Below are 15,143 nucleotides of genomic sequence, written 5' to 3'. Positions count from 1 at the left end.
AATTAAATTTTTTTTATGTTCAATTTGACCCAATTATGGATACACCTCAGGCTGGTAAAAAAAAAATTGAAAAAAACATATCAGGAATTAAATGAAACGCAAAGTACATGAAGAAAGTGGCATTTTTGTAAATAAAAGAGGGGTTGCAATATTTCTGTATTTCTCAAAATTTTAAAGCACATTGTTCAATAAGTTGGCACATTTCTATCAGCACAATGAAAGAATACAATATAAGTAGACTCAAGATAAGCTCAGCAGTCAATATGACAAATTTAAAGATCAACTTCGAATAGAATATTTTTATGTGTTTGTATATTATTATAATTATACAACTGCCTAGTTACTGAAAATCAATATATATAACCCAAGCTATATATATAACCCAAGGTCATATGCCACGTGATGCCAATGGTAGAAAATGTGGCGGGAAATGTATGGTCCGAAAAGTCAGTCATTACTTTTGTTTACTGATCTATACATGAAATGATGAATGTAATATTTTTGCATTACTGAAATTAATCGAACATTCTCAATGATCATGTGACCACGTTAATTAAGGTTGGTACTGTAAAATCATTTCAGCCTGCTATTAGTAAGCTGGTGGCACAAAAGAGATGCCAAACGTCAGGACATATGTAATAAAAAAACATCGTTTATTCTGTAGTATTTTTGTAAATTTTAGGGGTATATATTTAAATTAGGTCATTTTTAGTTTATGTATTATTCTTTCCTTATCAAATCTATGTTCAAAAATGTTTTGGATAGTTGTAAAAAAATTCATTTTTGTAATAAATACAGTAAATTGTGATAATAGTGAAATACCAAGAAATTAGTATGTAAATATGTCATTTGAAATTTCAGAAAATAACAAAACTTTATTCGGCTATTCAATTGCATCACAATATATGTCACTAACTACACATATCTAAAAATATGCTTTAGGTAAATATTATCAAAATATATCAAAAACTTTTTGCGGCCCTTTGCACAATTCCCAAAATGCAATCCGCCCTTGAAAACCCACGAGTTTGACACCCCTGCTATAGCAGTGATAAAAATACCATACTATGCAATTCAAAAGTCTTGCTGCACACCAACACAATTGTAGTTCGGTAACGTTGAGTCTTACCAAATTCAGACCTCAGGCAGGCAGTTTACAGTCTGATTTTGGTCAGAGGAAACATTACTGAAATACATTTGTGTTAGTGTGCAGCAAGACTTTTGAATTGTACAATAGGACTTAGAATGGCCAATAATTCACTACTTCAAATACATTCTAAGGATATATGTTTGAATCTTTGTATTATTTCAAATTCTATGACTGACACTAAAGTTGAAAAATACATGTACAAACAAGACAACGTTTTGCAACAAAATGATTACCCGAATATATTTTTTTTATTCAACTTTGATTCACGCTTTTCGGCTTAACAAGGTTCTCAGCCACTGATAACTAACGATAAATAAGAAGCTACAAGGTGTATTTGAAAAACTGTCTTGTTGCATATTGAACATAGATATTGTAACTCGATACAAATATTAGTCATTGCGTTTCATAACTAATTCATAACAATAAGGCTTTAAAAATTATTCAAATTCTGAAATATAAGATGATGCCTTTTTTTTTATATTTATCCGGGGGGGGGGGGGGGAGACGAAAGCTGATAAGACCACTTAATTGTATAGCAAACCATGTTATCTCGTTTACTTACCACCAGGAAGTGAGCAATAGTAGCAATAGGTAAGGCAAATGTTTTCTTCGCGTAAAAACTCTCGCACATGATCATGCTTCCTTTATTTCAAGAGAAGTTGCATTTTTAATTTTAGAGCTCATAGTCAACTTTTTTTTCTTTGTAGCTTCAACATATCGTTTAGTATTTGGACTGGTTGTAATCATCATCTTTTCTCCTTCACTATGTGTTGCAGACTTGAGCTCAAAAATGGTCTTGCTTTCGTGTTTCCCGGCTTTTTTTAAACGAATGTAACGTCCGTTTGCTGTCACTAAATATTCTTTACTCTTGTAGCTGAAATGTTAAACATAAATTTTGAAAGATTAAAAAATTTGCTTATGATAATTGATTGATCCCGGCTTTTTTTAAACGAATGTAACGTCCGTTTGCTGTCACTAGATATTCTTTACTCTTTTGTAACATAAATTTTGAAAGACCAAAAAATTTGCTTATGATAATTGATTGGATATGAAAAATTATCAGCTGCAAAATTGGCTCTCTTAGTGAGTGCTGTAATGTTGCGTCAGCAAGTAATGTCGGACATTTTTTTCTGTGACCATAATATAGTATCTGGGCGGGTCACACAAAAAATTGAGCGGGAAAGGCACGAGAAGAGAATGTGGCTATCACTTAGCCTCACAGTAATAAATGCACCAGGCAAGATGGCGAAAGATTTAACGCAGTGACAAGAGCAAAAAACACACATTTTTAACCATATGAGCGCCTGTTCAAACATAAACTGTCAGATTAGGATTTCATGCTCGATGGGAAAAATCTGAGTGTTGACCACACTGAATGGCTTTTCAGGTTGTGGTTGCGGGCTACCTGTTGCACACCCCTAGTTTACACAATTAAACTATTGCACAGAGATTCTGAAGCATCTGGAATGTATCATTGGGGTTGTGCTACACCAAAAAGGTTGAAAACCTCCAATATATTGACTTTTACTCTGAAACCTTATTATTTATATAGACATCCTTACCTGTGAGATAATTTGAAACTGTTGTCATTTTCTTGTCTTCTTGTCCATTTAGGAACTTTGTTTGGATCATTGAAGGTGTCAACTTTAATTTTTAATTTTGATGGATACACATAGCGGCCTTCATTAAATCCATCTTTGATTTGAATAATAACTCGAATAGGGTTGCCAGTTTTTTTTGGTGTTTTATTGTCACCTTGTGCAGTACTGGGTTCTGGTTTTGGCCTTGTTATTGCATTTCCATCAGGAACATCATCATCTGACTCATGGCTATCTGTGTATAAGTAGATAGAAATTGGATAGTATAAGTTTCACATATTTATCCCGGGAATGGGAATGGAAAGCTACTATGACGGCTTATTCATATTATGGTGAACTACAGCCTCTCGTCCGGTTACCAGTCCATGTAGTTATCTGTTATCGGAAGCATGGACTTGATGGTGGTGGAACCCGTAACCGTCCAGAGGTTACGTCAAAACCACCTAATGGCCGCGAGGAGACCAGCAATCCTCTCGCACATAATTATTTTCCACAGGATTCGAACCTGCGAAACCACACAAGGTAGTCAGAGGTGGTTGCAGGTGTATTCCTAATGCTTAGCACAATGCGCCACACCACCGAGCTGAAAAATGGTTTGAGCATTAGACTTGACTATGATGGCATGTTGGAAAGTCTGGCTCAAATTCGATGCTCATCTCCTCACCTTAGGCATAATAAATTGATTAATTTTTGATATGAAACTATAAAAATTGCTTTTTATTTACATATTTTGCATTAATCTATTAAATTGCATTTTGATGTAAAAGTATATATACGAAAATCCAATACCAGTTATTGCATGGCGTCAACAGAAAATAGCGGAACGAAAAGTTTGAACTGATATATATTTAAATACATCAAGGCGACTTGGTATACTCAGATACAATATGATTGTAGTAACTTCATTTTACAAGACTAACTTATATGATTACAATTTATTATATTGGTCAAATTGATCAAATCACTGGGGTAGTTGTGGCCTAAGACAGACACCAATTCCTGGAGGATGCTTCACCACTCCAACCTGTCTTGATGAAACAAATATCAAGCAGAAATTTCATGCTCAGAATTGGCAGGCTGTGCTGAAATAGAGCACCTGAGGCCCAGTCCGGGTAGAGCCACCACTAAATTATCTCAAAACTCGGCAAATACACTTTGATCGGTGCTATCACTAGCTGCCTAACCTAGGTTCATATTAATTTGCTGAAATGTATGTATCATTGCAAAAAAAATTACCGCTAGTCGAAAAAATTCTGATAAAAGGAATTTAAAACTCACCATAATAAATTGAAATTGAAGTGAGGGGCCCTATGTGGCCACATAGGTTGCTGTGGCCTAAGGACAATCATGTTTGATATCTTTACCTATGTCGACCAATCCATCAAATTTCACAACATTTTAATGGTTCCCAGCCTCACTCTCCCGCAGAGTCGACCTTAACTATCGTGGGGCCCATGCGAAAATAGAGATAACTGGGTAGAGATAACAAAATTAACTGAAAATGAATAGCGATTCACTGCGGCTGTATGGGTAAGGCCAGTTCTGAAGTGTATATTTCTTTACCTGAGTCCACTATTCCATCCAATTCTACAACGTTTTGATCGTTGCAAGCCTCACCACTCTCTTCATGTGTTTCTGTTCTTGCTTTACTGCATATGCATCCCATTTGTTTTTCAGAAATATTTCCCAACTAGAGTGCACTAATCCCAGATTTAATTAAAAAAGTAAAAGGAATCTTATTAAACACTGATTTAAACAAAATAAACCTGGTTATGAATATGATATATTCCACTTCCACTATATATATATTTCACTTCCATATTGAGAACTGACTTCATAACAGAATTGAAATTGTAACAAGACATTACACACCATATAACCAATTTGAATAATCGAAGCCCCAAACATGACCAAAAAGGCCAATCTGAAAACTTAAATATTCTAACTCATCATACCTGAAGTCTAGACACTATATCTAATCCCAGTGTGTTTATAAAGCCTTGTTAGAATTTCAATTTTGTTACGGTGTCAGTTCTCAATATACCTTATACAGGATCCGTGTTATTTATATTTTCACTTCACTCAATATTTCATATGCTATCCATTCGGTGCACGAAGCACTTCCACGTTTTTTCTTTAACTAATTTGGTTCTTTCTGAGCAACATGTATTATGGCCATTTAATTTCCAATGCATTTGAGTCACTGAAGTCTCACAGCGTGACCAAAAAGGCCGATTCAAAAAAAAAATAGCCTACCTATTTCATTCCTTTAAGATATTACTGTAATCGGTAATTTATTTTTCTACCATACTAAAGTACACTTTAAGAATAAACAATATTGAAAACATGAAAAATGGTAATTCAGGGCGAAGGGTGGCGCGAGACTTATACCTTTAATTACGTTTTCAAAACTTCTTTCTGTAACTTAGACTAGTTTTCCAGAATTTTCACTTCCATTATCACGACGTCTCTCGTTTATTTAAGTGGATCGTGTATTGTGTGTTCTTGTTTGTTTTATTCCACATTTGGCAATAGAAAACCAACAGACCATATTATTATATGTATACCAGGAAACCGTCAATAAGGAATTTATAATGATAGCGTGTTGTTTTCAACCGGGGCACCCTGAAGTTTCCCAATACAGTTCTGGGTTTGCAAATCCGAGACTTTGTATACAATATTAATTACTTATCGATTTTAATCGGTAAGTATGTTGATAGGTATTTGTATGTCTGTATGTTTGTCTGTTAGATGCACGCGATATCTCACGAAAGCAAGATTGAATCTGCTCCAGATTTTGCATGTGCATTCATCTTATCTCGGACTAGAATCCTATTGATTTTGGGCGAATTATGTCGTATAATTACTAATTAGCGAGTAGGGCTGTCCAAGCGAACCAAATATTCGAAATCGAATCGCAAATTATTCGAATCGTTTTTCGGCTAATTTTCGAATCGCTAAAATTAGGTACCGGTACATAAAGCGGAAACCACCTTAACGGGATGTTTTTCATCGGGCAATCGGCGGCGCTCCGAGCTCAGACCACTCTCGCTCCCGGCTTGCTTAATTGGTTTCCCGATATTTCTCTCGCCTTCATTTTGTGATGAACATGTCATTACTAATGCCCGCCCGGTGGCACGTGATTAGCCATTTCATGCATGGTCGTCATAACAAGGTATAATCGATCGTGACCTTTTTGAGAGAGAAAAAGGAGACAATCTAGAAAATGATAGTTCTATAAATAGAATCGATTTGAAGCTGTTGAGTTAGTTATCATAGGAACATGGTACAGGTAACTCAAAGCTGAAACAGGTGTTTTGGGATCCTTATGATGGCAATACCTTCTTTAAATGGAATTTGTAATTTCTTATGATGGCATTACTGTATTATCCATCTAAATACCAAGACAAATAATTGCACTCTTGCATTTTGATGGTTGTTGTACATTAGCAATATTATAGTCATCAAATAATATTGTCATCAAACTAGCTTGGAATTTTTAAATGCAATTTTGAACTTGAGCAACAGTTTTATCTATATTGATGGTTGTTATTATTTTGCTGAAATTTACACAAAAAAACATGAAGACTAGTGAATAGGATTAAAATAGCATCTACAGGCTTTATATGTCCTATTAAAACTGAATCCATCAAAATTGAGATTGCAATTTTTGAATAGTGCGATTTTTACTCTTAACACTCAACAGTTTTCGAGACCCAAATTTTGGAGTTCTCCAATATTTTTGACCAGGTCATACAAGCGTGTGATCTCCTTTGATGTAACTGCACATACGTTACCACAACATCGAAGGGCAGGCGTTTATTGTATAATAGAGACAGATTTACTATTGCGCAATAATATTCGATTATTCGGTTCGATTCGGCGAAAATATTCGATTCGATTCGAATCAAAAAATTATTCGATTTTGGACAGCCCTATTAGCGAGTTATCAATCAATTATTGATATAGTGATCTAGATTTTTGTAAAGCGAGAGAATTTCGAGACCCGCCGAGTGTGTGTGTGCGATGCGCAGTGCGCAAATTACAAGAGCAGATGAATCGAAACTGCAGTTTCTGTTTTGGGGGATCCCCTAACTATCGATCGATAAGTCTTCGGTTTCCAACCGATATTCTCGCTAACATATTGTTTATTAAATATCAAATATCCAGATTTGGCCCGCGGGATGTAGTTTTCCCATGTCAGGTATAGACCAACGTTTTCGAACTAGGAAGGAAATATGTTGTTTTTGAGGGAGAGGGGGGTGAATATTACTTTGTATCCGGCTAGTTTACATATCATTGTTTACATATTTAACAATATTTCATACATATTTATGGGTACATTGTATACTATTTAAACTACACAAAGATAGAGTGCGATTTGCGCGAAAGGTAAGATAAGGATCCATTAAAGATTGAATAAATGAGTGTTTATGCATTGTGAAAGAGAATAAAGAGGTACAAAATATTCTTAGGGGGGAAAATTAATCATGAAATGTTGGGAACTACTGGTATAGACATTTGAATCTTTGGCTGAACCTATATTGTTTGCTACCCACCATTTATTGTGCGTGTCCTAAAATTTGTTTGCTGCAAAAAGTCATTAAATCAACATGGAGACACGAATATTAGCGAATGTCAGTACCAATGGTCTGGTAAGCCCTATAAAAATGTATGGCAATTTAAATACTTTTATGGTGTTGGTGTTACTGTTTACGCTACCAGCCCGACCCAGGCCTGTGGGTATTAAACCCGACCCAAGCCCGACTAATTAACTTGATTTGCAGGCCCGATCCCGAAGCAAACCCGAAATTTCATATTTTATTTAGGAGTTTTTTGAATTGTTATTGCAAGAGTTTAGTACAGTATATACAGTTTTAGTATATATTTTTTATAAATATATATTTATTTTAAAAAAAAAGTCAGCGATGGAGAAGCCGGAACCGACCAGAACGTAATGATTGACATTTCAGGCCCGACCCGAATTTATAAAGCGCATATCCATGCTAATTTATTTCCTACTGGAACCCCTACCCACAGAAATCGTAATTACACAAACACAAATTTATTTTATACTTTTCATTATAATATAAAACAGCACAGACATAGTCGATAAATAGCGATGACAAACCGTTTTTCAATGAATGGGTCAAAATTTTTTATATGGAGATAGTGGAGCATAGATAATTATATTTAATCAATGTCTTCATCAGTGAGAAACTTGCTGTATGAAAATATTTAATGAAACTTTCGATTGCATAAGGCATTGTGAGGTTTTGTGATTTGTTGCCAGTAGGTTTATACTGTAATACTAAAGTATTGGCATTATCTTTAGATAGAATAAGTTGACTTTTGTTAACCGTTTTTATTGTCGAAATTTTAGTATGTATTTTGCATTGATCGCTGTTTTGGCAAAAAACAGAAAACAAACGTGGATGGCCTCTAGTTGTTGAAGTGTTGACTCAACTTTTACAGTAACGTAGAGTAAATTTCAATGCCAACCACCTTATCCAGGGTGCCATGAATTGGGCCCTCCATAAGTGTGAACCAAGATGGCAGAAACAGGAACAGAGCATGTGTACCAGGCAGGGTCATAATTTTATTTTAATTTCCCTCATTTTAGTTCTATTACGAGTTCGGTGACTAGCCAAGTGACTTTCTTAGTATTTGTACCTGAAATTATGGCTCATTCCTAACTTGGTACACATACTACGTTCTGGTATCCGCCATCTTGGTTCACATACTTCGGGAGTACCATGAATTGGATGGGCAATGCCAATCGGAAAAGATTCTGGTTTCTTCAAATAATAGTAACTCTACTCATTTCTTTTTGAGAAGCCCGACACCCTTAGCAAAGGAATTGAGTGCTATTTAAAAAAGAAAGCGAATCAATTTTTGTCATCACCGGCACCTTTACACGTTTGTAACTTCGAAGCTTGATCCCTGATTCTCGTTATCAACCAGAATTAGATTGTCATTTTGTGTTACTTGAACATATTTTCTTCTTTGTGTCTCATATAGTTGCACACTGTCTCCATGTGCCTGATTTTTTAGTTGAAACTCACAAATTTCAATGAAACCACCCTGTTTTTGAACCCCAGCTTTGGTACTTAGTTCAATTCTATCATTATAATCATACACCCAGTTTAATTTCTTCCCTTCGCTGCAGAAACTTTGAATTTTGAAGTTATTGCCACTTGCCAGTCATTCCCCAGTTAGTTTTCAACCACTTTTCTTTCTTTGACGGTGATACGATGGTCCTAATTTTCATTTTCCTCCTTTTATGCCGAATATATCGTCCACTGATTCCACATTTTATGTATATATCAGTTGTTTTAGATATCTCACTATCGGTTAAATCAGATATCTCACTGTAAGTGTTTTCTTCTTTGCTACTGTGATTACCCATAGTCAGTGATATGATGTTTAAATGTTTCAAAGGCCTGTTTCGAGATGGCCAGAACTAAATGATTTATGATTCTGAATGTATTCTGTAAAAATATTTTCAAATATTAAAATATCAAGCCGATAGCACGGCTCAATTTGTTTACGACCCACAGCCTCTCTCTCGGTTACCAGACCATGTCGTTTATAGAATTAGTTACCCAAGATTACTTGTCTCAAATGCAAAACTTGGAGGTGAATTCTTGCATAACAAAATATTCTAAGTCATGTCACATTGCTTAAATAACTCCATTTATTCGCAAGACATAATCCTAGAATACCATACTATTACCGTACTCTAAAAAGTCATCAACAACTTCAATTTCAAATTCCGTTCCAACTAAAACTTGTATGACTGTGATGTAATAATAACGCTTGGTTGGATAACAAAGGATTTATCCATGACACGCTTCCATGAGTTTCATTGTACGTGGATGTGTGCAATAAACATATTTTGTTATCTTCTCTAAAAGACTTTATTGATTTTACTTATCCAAAAGTTTCACCTGTCCACCTCACCCTCAATAAATATCACAATTTTTTTCTCTTATTTTTGCTATATTTTATTTTACAAAATGAAATTTACAGTTTTTGATTGAAGATATATCGCAGATTTAGCAAATAAAACAGTATGAATATAAATGCGTGATAAACATGAGAAAATAAGTCTATAGTAAATTCGGCGATCCAGAAGTGTGCGTACCAATATGGAGGCAATTAATTTTTTTCTCCTACTTTACATCAAGTTGTGTAAAGGGACTGAAACCTATGGAATGGAAGGGGTATATTCACTTGGCTAACACAAACAGTAAGTCAATGCAGGCGAAGTTATAGACAAATGATTAGTCAAGTCAGTTTTCTTTCAACAAATAAAATAATTCAATTCTACAAAAACTTCCTATCATGATTAAATAGTTTTGTTTGGTAAGGGACACCCGTGGGAAACCAAAGACGGTTTGATCTAGCAGCGACACCCAAGGTTTTATTTTTTTGATTGAATAAATCGGGAATTTTAGTTTTGAAACTACTGGTATTGATGGTAAGTACCACACAGAAACGTAACCAGTAACTTTCAAAGGTGGTTCTGAAATTTCTAATTGCCAAGTTAGACTATAATAACCAGCAGGTCCGGTCGGAAAACGTAGATTTTCGAGAGACTTGAAGGTCTAAAAAGCATTTCATGCTATGAAAAATTGCTATGTTTGATACAGAAAAATGCCTTTTTTGTACATTTCAAAAGGGGTTCTTACCTCCAACCAATCCCCCCCCATTAATTTCGTACCCCGATGCATTTGGAAGTTCATGATTTTGAATCATGCGGGCGACAAGCTCAAAATCAAGACTTGGGCACCTGCTCAGTGACTTACTGATAGCAAGGTTTTTGTGAGCCGTTTTCACACTTACTCTAAAGCACTAGATTTAAATAAAAATACAAATAACATGAAGAATTATACAAGGCAGCATTATTTGTAAGATAATAATAGCCTAACTTTACAGACAAACCACTAGTTAAGCTAAACAAATGCCTACAAAAAATTACTCCACAAGAATTCCCAGAATAAAAGTGTGTATTTGGACTGATTTCGAATAGTTTCATTTGATGGAACATCGAATTTTTACGAATGGGCGCAATTTTGAATAACAGCAGCATTTTTTTAACCTGATATCTATGTAAAGGATTCTCACAATTTACATTTTTAACCATCATAGTTTTTGATTCATAAGTTCCTTTTCATAAAATAATCAAGTACAATAATATAGCATTTTCTTCAATAATATAAAAATTTGCTCAAAGCAAGATCGTGCACATTCACTAAAAGTTATGATGACCACTGAAATTATTTTGAAATATTGTGCTTTTCTTAAGAGATTTGCTCTAAGCAAGGTCGTCCACTCAGAGGTAAAGGAGATGACCACCGATGAGTGGCAAGAGCTACCGAAACTATATAGAATGATGGCGCTGCATTTACTGGCTTTTATTTAAGATAGCATTTTTGGTTATTTCAACCAAAACGTCATTTGGAAAAAAAATTATTTATTGAGATTCCTGGTATTTCAGATTACTGTTTTTAATAGAATTTACCATTTTGTGACAAAGTTTGATTCCGAAACGCGAAAACGAAACATTTTGATGTTTCATGCAGTTTAAGCTCATTTAGAGATTTGATATCTAACTGAATCACAAGTGAAATTTTATATGGTTTTTACTACTTTGTGCTTCTGTAGTCATGCTTCATCCGTCACATAGACTTGAATTCCCTCAGCCAATCGCTCTTCCTCAATGAGAATTAAACGTCGATTTTCCGTTAGTGCGATAAATTTTCCGCTGTGTACGTGTCTCATTAACCTTTTACTTTCCGGGTCGTCATACAATTCAAACGCCGTACTCTCACTGTTCCGGGCTCCTTCCAGAAGTTTTACTTTTTCTGTAAAGTGTTAATGAGTAATTAGATAAGGATAGATAGATTAGATAAGTAATTAGTAATTAAGTGGGTCTAGTGTAGTACCACAAGTACTTCTAGTCGGCGTGGCTCTAACTATAACTTCCAATGTTTACATCATTACGACATCACAGTAGGCCTGCCAAAAATATACTAACTATCTTTCAAAACGTGCAGACAATCTGCTGAAATCGAGCAAGCAAATTTGTATACATTGTCTTGTTTCAAATAGTTCAGCAATGAAGACTAGGGAATGTTTAATTATGGCTGCCTCAACAAAAGTTTTAAAAAGTGTTTCAAGCTATGAAAAACTGCTATGACTGATACAGAGCCTTATTCAGAGCAATTCTGACGGCTCCTCCCCCCCATCCACAAGAAAATAATCTTACCTTTCGATGTTTTAGTCATATAATAGTCTTTTCCACAATGATGATGTCGGAGTATAAATCCTCCCGTCTCACATTTCAATTTTGTCCACGTTTTCGGAGTGTGCAGAGTTTTGACACGAATTCTTCCACTATTAGTCGAAGGATAAACAATCTCGTGGGTTTGCGTCACTTTCACTACGACTTCTACCGGTCCATCATACGCCCCGTCGATACAATCCTCTCTCTTTGTTCTTAGACAACTGAAAACACATCCCATAGCGATTTCTTGTTACCAAACACCGGTTGCTTCCTTTTTTTTTATGAGAAATTTTTTTTTTGATAAGTTTTGTTCAGTAAGGGAATGCAGATATTAAAAGACAATGTGTAGCATAAAATTACTTCTTATTTTTTTATCTGTAAGGAAGAGTGAGTGTGTGTTAATATTATAGTCCGATATTCTTTTACATTTCGAAGTCTGGGGGGTTCTGACCTTTAGTTGAAATCAACTCGCACTCTTGCTTTTGCAACTTTGAATAGTAACTACCGGTAACTAATATTAGTAAAACAACACCAAATGCATAGTAATACTTCATCCCCAGAAATTCTACCTTGGTTGGGGAACGCTGCACTACTCCCACAAAAACAGGAGGGGTCAATTTATGAATGAATACCAGATGTATCTAGCCCACCGAAGTGTTTCAGCCGGCCTTTTTGTGTTTGCTGCAATTACGACTATAGTTTTTATGAATATAAATTTCCATTGAAAATATGGATGAAAATACCTCAAAATGACCTCAATTGTTACATTGTGCTTCTTATTATTATATAAACGTTAGGCTAATTGTTGTAAATTAACTGTTTTTCATAGTTTTTCATATCGAGTTTTTAGCCTTCGGCCCCATAACCAAGTTCATTATCTGTAGCTGGCCCACACAGAAAAGTAATTGCCCAACCCCGCACTAAAACAACCTGTGCCACTCAAGCCATTCTAAACTATATGGCAAGTTACCTTCTCAATATACATAGAGAATATAAATAGGAATTTTGAACTTAGTATGGCCTGACATAATTCGGGACTGAACAATCTATTTATCCATATTTTATCTTCGCATGTACTGTATTTATAACAATTTCACCGTCTACTGCGCAAGTTAACAATGTAAAAAGATAAATTTGAATTTTTATTTCGTGTAGAATTTCACTTTCGTTTTTTAAATTTGTTTTGACTTATTTATCTATAATATTTTATGGAGAATTGCATGTGAAATATTTGACATTGACGGGCGTTATAGTTCGATATACATACGTCATTTGGGTGATAATGTGATTATGTTTATGAACGTGTATCGACATATTCTTTGACTTCATTTATGTGGAATCCACCACTTCATAGATGTTTTCTGGGCGCTCCCAATGGATGCGCACCAAAATGCGCACAACATGAACCCTAACCTGGTACACATACTACGTTCAGGTTGCGTGCCATCTTGGTGCACATACTTCTGGAGCTCCGTTTGTGAGTATATACACATGGACTGCTTTCAGTCTTTTGTCCATCAATATTTACTTACACATTTTCGTGTGAATTTAATGTTGTTTTTGGACACACTTGATATGTTAAACCATATATAAATGCATTTTTTATTCATGTTTATTGATATTAATATTGGGTAGTAACTGACTCCGATGACCGCATGGTCGTATAGTTGCCACCCAGTCTGTACCAAAAACTTTTTGCTTTCAATTAACTATATTTTGTTGTGAATATGTTTTTTTGCGGACAAAACTAAAATAAACTCTACCTCTAAAAAGAGTTGCAGTAGCTCTTAGAATTTCGGTGACAGTCTAGAACTTTGCTTAGACATTTCTTCTTCATTTTTACCAGGGTTAGGTATTGACCACGAGAACACTGTGACATCAACATGGTTAGAATCGGTGTTTAATAAAACAAACCAGAAATTAATTAAGCCTGAAAAGGTCAAAACATCAGATGCCAATTTGGCAGAATCGAATAAAAAAAAAATTACTTTTGACTTCCTTCCTTGCAGACTTGGGAACTAGACTGATTGCCATGAATTCATCCTATTTCAGGTCTATTGCAGGGTGGTTTATGCAACAACTGATAAAATAAAACTAAAAAAACATCAATATCTCATTTAGCGGTGATACTTTTGGATTTTACTCAGGAGCTATTATTTTCTGACATGTAGACTACTTGTAATCTAAACCAATTGCCTATAGCAGGGCTTCTCTACTATTTTTACCAAAGATCTGCTAACAAAACTTCATTACAGTTATTTTTTTATATGTATGTCCAGGTCCAAATATGAGCAAATAATAAAATACCCTTCGAGAATTTGAAAGTCATTTATTAAAAGGAAACCTCCTCATGTCCAAAGTTGGGCCGATGAACAAAGATTTACGTGCGGTCCGTACTCGCAAGGTCTGATTTCAGAACAATGGTCTGCTAGTCGAGTAGCCCTGGTCCATCATAGCACACTGTTTAGGTCCATCAGGTCATTCAGTCATTACCATACATAAGCCAACCCAACATAATTAACTATCATCAGTAGCCCCGAGTCGCAATATTTTCTGATCCAAAGACTTATGGTGTAAACTGGTCAATAATATATTGCTGTGTCAAGTCTTTTACTACAATAAATTTTCACATTTCATTATTCAGAGTGATTCATATATCTTGTGATTGACATTGATTCATCTTCTTGTCGTAATGATAACCTAACATTGTAAGTTCGCTTAGAACAGAGAATTCTAATAATTAAAAATGCTCCTTCTTAGCATCTCTAGCCCTCTTAAAGCAATTTGTGCTTATTTAACACTTTGGTTTGTGACCTCCTTTTTCGATACATTCTTTCCTCTAACTATTTTAGATCTATTTACTCCTCCCCCCCCCACTATGGATAAAATCTTTGTTTTCATTTGTTCAATCATTGTAGAAGGCTTTCTCTCTGGCCTTTATACAGTTTTGTATATGTGCCCTTAAATATTTATTATTGTTTTATCACAATAATACTAAATAAATTAGTCAAAAATATTAGTGATGTATGCAGAAATACAGGGTAAAATTTCTTTCCCCAAAATATTAACATTCCTTTATGTGAAGAAATTTCTTCTGGTTGGG

At 35.0% G+C, this 15,143-nt stretch overlaps 3 protein-coding genes across 5 annotated transcripts in view; 1 reads left to right on the top strand and 2 right to left on the bottom strand.

Moving 5' to 3' along the window:
* LOC120346975 (putative neutral ceramidase C) overlaps nucleotides 1–15,143 on the top strand; it is a 38,993-nt gene that overhangs the window by 1,194 nt on the left and 22,656 nt on the right. Inside the window, exon 1 of one of the 3 annotated variants that reach the window (XM_078117775.1) lies at nucleotides 5,333–5,452. The exons of the other annotated variants lie outside the window; for them this stretch is intronic. The gene's annotated coding sequence lies outside the window, so the exon portion shown is untranslated. Of the gene's footprint in view, nucleotides 1–5,332; nucleotides 5,453–15,143 lie in introns of those variants that run through there. 3 annotated transcript variants of the gene reach the window in all.
* Nucleotides 1,647–4,499, bottom strand: LOC120347489 (uncharacterized). Its single transcript, XM_039417495.2, has 3 exons — nucleotides 4,312–4,499; nucleotides 2,713–2,983; nucleotides 1,647–2,024 (listed from the first exon to the last, which is right to left on the bottom strand). Exons 1-3 carry the CDS (start codon nucleotides 4,412–4,414, stop codon nucleotides 1,784–1,786), a joined length of 615 nt encoding a protein of 204 aa, XP_039273429.2. The 5' UTR covers nucleotides 4,415–4,499; the 3' UTR covers nucleotides 1,647–1,783.
* On the bottom strand, nucleotides 9,690–12,533 carry LOC120347490 (uncharacterized). Its single transcript, XM_039417496.2, has 2 exons — nucleotides 12,023–12,533; nucleotides 9,690–11,618 (listed from the first exon to the last, which is right to left on the bottom strand). Exons 1-2 carry the CDS (start codon nucleotides 12,276–12,278, stop codon nucleotides 11,419–11,421), a joined length of 456 nt encoding a protein of 151 aa, XP_039273430.2. The 5' UTR covers nucleotides 12,279–12,533; the 3' UTR covers nucleotides 9,690–11,418.

Source organism: Styela clava, chromosome 11, assembly GCF_964204865.1.
Source record: "Styela clava chromosome 11, kaStyClav1.hap1.2, whole genome shotgun sequence".
NCBI classification, from domain to species: Eukaryota; Metazoa; Chordata; class Ascidiacea; order Stolidobranchia; family Styelidae; genus Styela; species Styela clava.
The sequence above is the reverse complement of the archived record's forward strand: the minus strand, read 5'-3'. Positions and strand labels throughout refer to the sequence as shown.